This window comes from Dendrobates tinctorius, unplaced genomic scaffold, assembly GCF_039654945.1.
Source record: "Dendrobates tinctorius isolate UK_male_01 unplaced genomic scaffold, ASM3965494v1 ptg000227l, whole genome shotgun sequence".
In the NCBI taxonomy this organism is placed as follows: Eukaryota; Metazoa; Chordata; class Amphibia; order Anura; family Dendrobatidae; genus Dendrobates; species Dendrobates tinctorius.
This window is the reverse complement of record NW_027361894.1, coordinates 179,920-187,499: the sequence shown is the minus strand read 5'-3', so window position 1 is coordinate 187,499 and position 7,580 is coordinate 179,920. Positions and strand designations below refer to the sequence as shown.

The 7,580-nt window shown below is 44.4% G+C and overlaps 1 protein-coding gene across 1 annotated transcript; it reads left to right on the top strand.

Moving 5' to 3' along the window:
* The first annotated feature begins 643 nt into the window (after positions 1-643).
* Positions 644-5,353, top strand: LOC141059340 (uncharacterized). Its single transcript, XM_073555665.1, has 8 exons — positions 644-666; positions 1,136-1,402; positions 1,480-1,563; positions 1,755-1,895; positions 3,724-3,855; positions 4,130-4,303; positions 4,402-4,851; positions 4,955-5,353. The coding sequence occupies exons 1-8, from the start codon at positions 644-646 to the stop codon at positions 5,178-5,180; spliced, it is 1,497 nt and encodes a 498-aa protein (XP_073411766.1). The 3' UTR covers positions 5,181-5,353.
* Positions 5,354-7,580: the final 2,227 nt, after the last annotated feature.

Sequence of the window (7,580 nt, the reverse complement as noted above, 5' to 3'; positions counted from 1 at the left end):
TACAGCTTATGGGGACAATGGTACTGTTCCTAGGTGCACTATTTGTTCATGTGTACCCTCTGGCACTGCTTATGTGTACTGTCTGCCACTGTTTATGGGGCACTCTGGCACTATTTGTGGACCCTCTGGCACTGGTTATGTTTACTCTGAGGCTATGTGCATACGTTGCGTTTTTTAAGCGTTTCCGCTTAAACGCATAGCACAATGCATCCCATTGTTCCCAATGGGATTCCGCACTTGCTGTGCAAATGCTGTGGATTTTACGGCTGCGGAATCGCATCACGGTGAAATCCGCATCATGTTCATTATTTGTGCGGAATCGCGGCGATTCCGCACCCATAGACTTGCATTGAAATGCTCACTTTACGCATGTGGCTATGCCCACCTTGCGTAAAGTGAGCGCTTCATGTGCGGTTGGTACCCAGAATTAAAATAAAAAAAATAATGATATACTCACCTTCCGAAGGCCCCTGGAGTCCTCCCGCCTCTCAGCCACGCTGCCAGCATCTTCCGGTCCCAGTGATGCGTTGCGCGAATGACCTCTGATGAAATCGCGCTCTCGCGAGATTCTACATCATCAGAGGTCATTCACGCAATGCATCCCTGGGAACAGAAGGTGCCGGCAGCGTGGCTGAGGGGCGGGATGACTCTAGAAGCCTTCGGAAGGTGAGTTTATCACTAATTTTTATTTTTTTTATTTTTAACATTGTCTTTTACTACTGATGCTGTCTATGCAGCAGTAAAAAGTTGGTCACACTTGTCAAACACTATGTTTCACACGTGTGACCAACCTGTTTGACCATGCATGTCAAAATTATGCATCCGCATACATCCTCATGTCCTGCATACCCAATGTTAAAGATAGGTACGCAGGACACATGAAGACGTAGGCGGAGCTAGATGGAGGAAGTACGCAGCTCAGCCGAACGCTAATGTAAACTTATCCAAACCTGGGGAGAGAGAAGCAGAGGCCAGGAGTAGAGGGTATGTACATGTGAATTTTCTGTGAACTCACTTACGCTTGCGGTGCAAATTCACACCAAATATTAAAGTGTAAATTCACATTCACACATGTGACTGAGTCTTTTGATAATTCCACTCCTGAAATAAAAATCTTGCATTTCTATTTTAATAGGTTGTCTAGGATGCCCATGACCTGCCCGGTCTGCTACAAAGTAACAACATTACTTGCCAAACATCTCAAGCGACAATGTTGTAAGTTTGACACTGACGAGCAGAGAAAAGCTACTTTGGCAACCGCAAGGCAGAACCTCATCAAGATTGCATCAAAAGGAGGGACCATCAAGTATGAAGATATACTGTCTCTCAGGTCCTTGGAGACTGTTGTTACTTTCCTGGAGGATAGAGGATACCTTGTGGTAAACAAGCCAGTGGTGGCCAGGTATGTCCCCCTTTTGTCCACCTATGTCTCGTATATCTACTTGTCCGGTAATCATTTTCTTTTTTTATAATTTACAGGACTGTCCAAGATGAAGAGACACATAGACCTTGCACCAGTATTGAGCAAGCACCTACAGAAGAATCTCCAGCCCACAGCGAGGGGTTAGTATGTAGATATATATATGTATATAAATCTCTATGTAAATTTATTTATAGGGGGTGGGGGAATTTAATTAGCTTTATGCAGCTGTGCTTGTGGACTTGGCCTCACCCACACCGGTACCTGTTGCGGTGTGTGTACATTGGAAGGATATGCATCCAAGTTGTGTTTTTTTTTTTCAAAATTTTTACAGGATGTTCCAAGGGGAGGTGCCAACTGTCGTTCCCAGCGGTGTGGAGGAATCTCAAGCCACTCTGGACCCTAAAGACTGTGATGACAGATTGGAGAATGAAGAGCCTATCGGAAGTACCCAAGTCAGAGAGATTGGAAAGAGGTCAGAGTATATAAATTGGGGGTGGGGGAAATTTACTCAGCTTTATGCAGCTATGCTTGTGGACTTAGCCTCACCCACACCGGTACCTGTTGCGTTGTGTGTACATTGGAAGGATATTGAACCCCAGCAGAAGTCTGGCAGCAGAGTTAAATGAATTCTACTGCAGATTTGAGGCAAGCTCTACACACAGTGGCTATTCATCTCTAAGCTCCTCAGTCTGTTCATATAAAGATCATTCATTGTGCAACACCCAAGTAGTGATCTCCGAGGCAGAGGTGATACGCATCCTGAAGGGACTTAAGGTCAAAAAGGCACCTGGCCCTGATGGTGTATCTCCAATGTGTCTGAAAGTATGTGCTACCCAGCTTGCCCCTATACTGACAAATATATACAATGTGTCACTGAAAGAGTGCATTGTACCTCAGTGTTGGAAAAATTCCACAATTATCCCTGTCCCCAAGAAAGTGGGATCCTCTGAGTTGAACGACTATAGACCAGTAGCACTCACATCTGTAGCTATGAAAGTCTTCGAAAGAATTATGATGTCCCACCTGATAAAATTCATGCAGAAGCTATGGGACCCGCTTCAGTTTGCCTATAAGGAGAATCGTTCGGCAAACGACACTGTCAATCTGGCACTGAAGTACATTTTGGATCATACAGATGAACGGCACTCATATGTCCGGATTCTTTTCATGGACTTTAGCTCAGCGTTCAATACCATTGATCCGAATTTACTTCATAAGAAAATAGTAGCTCTTGGAGTCCCTCTCAACTTATGCTTGTGGATTTATAACTTCCTGACAGCCAGGATACAGAGTGTAAAAGTTGGACCATTCACTTCGGACACCTTGGTCACAAACATCGGGGCACCTCAGGGGTGTGTTTTGTCCCCGTTACTGTTTTCTCTCTATACGAATGATTGCATCTCTTCAGCAGACTCAGTAAAAATCTTGAAATTTGCCGATGATATGACACTGATTGGTCTCATCAGGGGAAATGCTGAAGACTTGTATCGGAGTGAGGTGGAAAGAATATGTGACTGGTGTAAAGCCAATAATCTTGTACTCAACACTAAAAAAACTGCCGAGATGGTTGTGGATATTAGGAAAGATCAACATGAGATACTTCCAATCTACATCCATGACGAAGTGGTTCTTAGGGTCACAGAGACCAAATTCCTTGGTGTTATCATCTCTCATGATCTTAAATGGGGGAAAAACGTGGATGCTGTTATAAGAAAAGCACAACAGAGGATGTTCTCCCTGCGTCAGCTGAAAAGATATGGTTTGTCTAAGAATCTGCTGATCTTATTCTTTAATGCTGTCATCAGATCTGTGATTTGTTCCTCTCTGATAGTCTGGTATGGGGGAGCCACTGCGCATGACAAACTCCGCTTACAAAGGACTTTCAGAACAGCAGAGAGAATTATAGGCTCCCCCCTGCCTAAAATCCAGGATCTTTATGATTCGATCCCATGCATTGAAAATTTCATCCGATCCCTCTCACCCGGGACACTCCTCATTCCAACTACTCCCTTCAGGACGTCGCTTCAGAGTCCCCAAATGCAGTACCAACCGCCATATAAACAGCTTCTATCCACTCTCTGTTCAACAATTAAATCGTCATGTGTAGACTATATACTGTATCTGTCTTGTTAGATGTTACTTGTTGTATCTGTTGTTATATATTATGTTGCCTCTTTGCCACAAAGAATTCCTTGTATATATGTAATATGTACTTGGCGATAATAAATTTGATTGATTGATTGATTGATATGCATCCAAGTTGTTGTTTTTTTTTCTTTTCCTTTTTTCATAATTTATAGGGCGCTCCAAGAGGAGGTGCCACCTGCCATTGCCACCAATGTGGAAGGATCTACAGCCCCTGTGCACTCTGAAAATAGATTGGAGAATGAAGACATTTCAAGCAATATCGCTGACTTGAATAATTCGGAGAGGTTAGTGTGTATATTGGAGTAGGGGTTAATTTACTTACTTTTAAGCAGCTGTGAGTGAAGACTTGGTCTCACTCCTGACAGCCAAGAGCTGAAACACCCCAAGTGCTTGGACAGAGAGATTTTGCTCAGGGATGTATGCCGCTGTGTATACTTGGCCTTACCCATCCCTGACATACAAAATGACAGTTTAAATAGCACTGCAGAGAAGAGTTGCTAATGTATTTTTTTAAATCTACAGTCTTGTAATTGATAAAGTGCTAATAATCTCTTCCAGTGAATCCTGTGACCGCAGCATTGCTGATCCAGTCGATGCTTCTGAAGATGTGTCTGTGGACCCGGTACAAGCACCTGTGGATCACACAGAAGAAACTGATGACTCCACAGCCTCTGCACAAATGGAAAGTGAGGATGAAGAGGAACCCAGTACTTTGGATTTGCAAACACAGAAGTTAGTTTATGCGCATTATATTTTCATGGTTTTTCTTGACTTTTCATGGTTTCTAAAATATCTCAACATTGGCTTGTTGTTCTTTCCACCAAAATTAGAGTTATGCAGACAAAATGGACAACTGATATCCGGAAAAAGATGAAGACTGCAGGTCTCTATAAACGTCATTCGCTAAGTGATCCTATTCTGCAAAGTTTTGCTTACTATTTACACAGGACCCTGAGTGTTCAAAACTACAAGCAAGAGGTTGAGAACATCGCAAGATTCCTTTACTATATGGACCCACAACGTGTGACCTTGAACTTTGTGCTGGACATCCCAAAGTCTATCTCATTTTTAACTAAGCTACAGGATATCAAACTCACATCCCAGACAGTATTCAATTACTTGAAGCATCTGAAGAGATTCGTCCACCATCAACTGAGGGCATCCAATCTGGCGCATGAGGACCGGGATTTGTACAATTCCTTCAAAATCTTCGAAGGTGTGACCAAAGACATTCAGACTAGGCTGTCTAAAGGCATTTCAAAGGAGGTTGTTGGCAAAAGGTGAATTATGGCTATTATGATTTGTGTATATTTAATAACAAATTCTTAATCCCCTCCAGGTTTTCAGATGACCTAACATCATATGTTTTAACTTTTTTCTTAGGTACCGGGCATTGAATTCATTGACAATGAACGCAGTGGAGGCTCAGAAAATTCTAGATGTCGCAAAGCCGGAGTTCTTGAGGTGTATCAGAAATGTTTGTAATGGGAGCAAAGATACAGAACAACATCTACAAATTCTTTATTACCTGGAGTGCCTCCTGGTGCTGAAGCACGCACAACGACCAGGAGTAGTACAGCATATGACTGCAAGTAACCACCTCCTCTAGCTGGTCCTATTAAGTAACACCTGTTGCTCAAACTTTACCATCTTGTGACTTGTAGGTTTCTGAGTGGAAGGAGAGGGTTCAGCATTCATATAAAGGAGAAGACTTTGTGGTCATCGGGGTCAAGGACCACAAGAATTCAACACAACAAGTGGCCAGCTTTGCGTTGACTCCAACCGAAGAAAAGGTAGGATTTATCAAAGTCTACTCCTTACTGCAAAGTTGAAATGTGGGTTTTTGAGTCATATAATTGTATTTTTTTTTTTTTTTGCCTTTACAGTGGTTCGATGTGTATTTTAGACATGTTCGACCTACAGTGTGCATGACAGAAAATTCGGAAGATGCCGGGGGGCGTGGCCTGGATCTCACACAGGGAGGACGTGTCTTATGGCAGCTCCCGCTTCCAGCCACAAAACTACCTTATTTGGCCCGGACGAAAGTGGCTAAAACTAATTTTAGAGTGCCCCGGGCTTGGAGGAGAAGGTGAGGGGTGGTAGGGAGAAGAGAGGGGCTGCTGCTCTCCGCCGTGACACCGGAGCGCACAGCGGCCTCGTGGAGGGTGCTGCAGCGCTGGAGAGAGACGGGCGCCATCTTTACATCCCCCTGAGCACAAGGCCTGGAAACCGGACCGCAGGAGGCCCTCGATAGAGGCGTGAGACCGCGGAACAAGGAGCGGTCTCGCCCGTTAGAGCAAACGGCGGTGAGAGGGAACCCCCGGTGAGCTGTCTCTGGGGCCTGCGGGGATCACTATCGATACGTGCGGTGGAGGAGGGTGCTGGCTCTGGGCCAGACGGGTTGTTGACGGCCCCCTATTTTTACTGAGACATTTCCCAGGGTCTGAGTTGTTTTTGGATCGGGGGATATCGCTCTCCCCACATAGAGGTGCTGCTGTCTACAGATTTATGCGACATTGGTGAGGAGGACATTGTGTCTTTTCTGCAGCGCCGTGGTGGGGATTTGACGTTACCCTGTCCCTACCGGCTCCAGCAGATCCCCACGGATGTTTCCATATATTAACCCCTCGCCCTCCAAGTTGCATGGGGCTATTTTCATATAGAAAAATGCACTACTAGACTTTTCTGGACGCACGGGTGGTAAATTAAAGGCGCGCTTTAATTAAGCAAAATGGTCAAAACTAACAAAGAGCGTGCAAAACCGTTGGCTGCAGAGGCGTATAGAAGCAAACAGGGTGAAATGGATAAATTTTTGAAAAATAAATCTGCTTCGTCTAAGCCTAATGCTAAAAGGCTCCCTGCAGAGGTTGTGGAGGAGGAGCATGTCGAGGACTCAGACTCCAGTGATGATGCTTCAGGCAGCGATGTCACTCAATCAGATTCTGGGAAACTTTCTAGATCGTTTTTTAAAAAATTATTAGCACAAGCTATAAAACCATTAGTTAATGAGATATCTGGCATGAGAGCGGACTTGCTACACATTGGTAATAGAGTGGAGTCTTTGGAGTCCTCTCAGTCCTCTATCATTAGCCACTCCAATGCCATGAGAGAGCATCTGGACTACCACAGAGCACAGCTTAACAACTCTTTTCTGGCTCTCGAGGATCAGGAAAATCGGAGTCGCAGGAAGAACATACGGATAAAAGGCTTACCTGAAAGTGTTTCCACAGAAATATTAGAAAAATCTACGAAGGAGATCTTTGCCCTCTTAATCCCACAAGAAACATGTGATCGAATTATAATAGAGAGGGTGCATAGATCACTTAGACCAAAGCCGAAGCCAATGGAACCTCCGAGGGATGTGATTTGCGGCCTATTGAGCTATTTGGATACCAATGCTATTTTGTCTGCCTCAAGAGACATTAAAAATCTTTCTTATGAGGGATCTGCTATTCATCTTTATCAGGACGTTGCGCCGTCAACCCTTGCAAAAAGAAGAGTCCTAAGGCCCCTCCTGGAGGTGTTACGCTCACGTAAAATCTTATATAAATGTCTGTTTCCGTTTGGTATATCTATACAAGGAGATGGTAGGCAAATAATGGTTCGGACCCCTGAAGATTTAACCAAAATATGGGATGCTTTTGGCATTGCCCCTATGGATATTCCTTCCTGGCTACCTCTGGACATGGATCATCGCACACCTCCCCCTGTCCATGCTTTTACTGGAGGGCAGGGTGACTGGGTCCTAGGAAAGAAACGCTCGACTCCTAAAAGAGGGAAATCTGGAATGGAAAAGGAGATACCCCCCCTGAGCTTTCTTGTGCTTCTCTCGGTTGCATTTTTCCAATACTGGAGCCGGACCTCTCGGTCCATTCGGACATGTTCTATCTTATTTTAGCTTGCTAAGTTTGACATTTACTCATGTGTTGATATCATTCAATTGCCGTATAAGTTAACATGTGCCACTTGTGTGTCGGAAATGTTATTTCCTGCTCTGTTATGGGAGGTA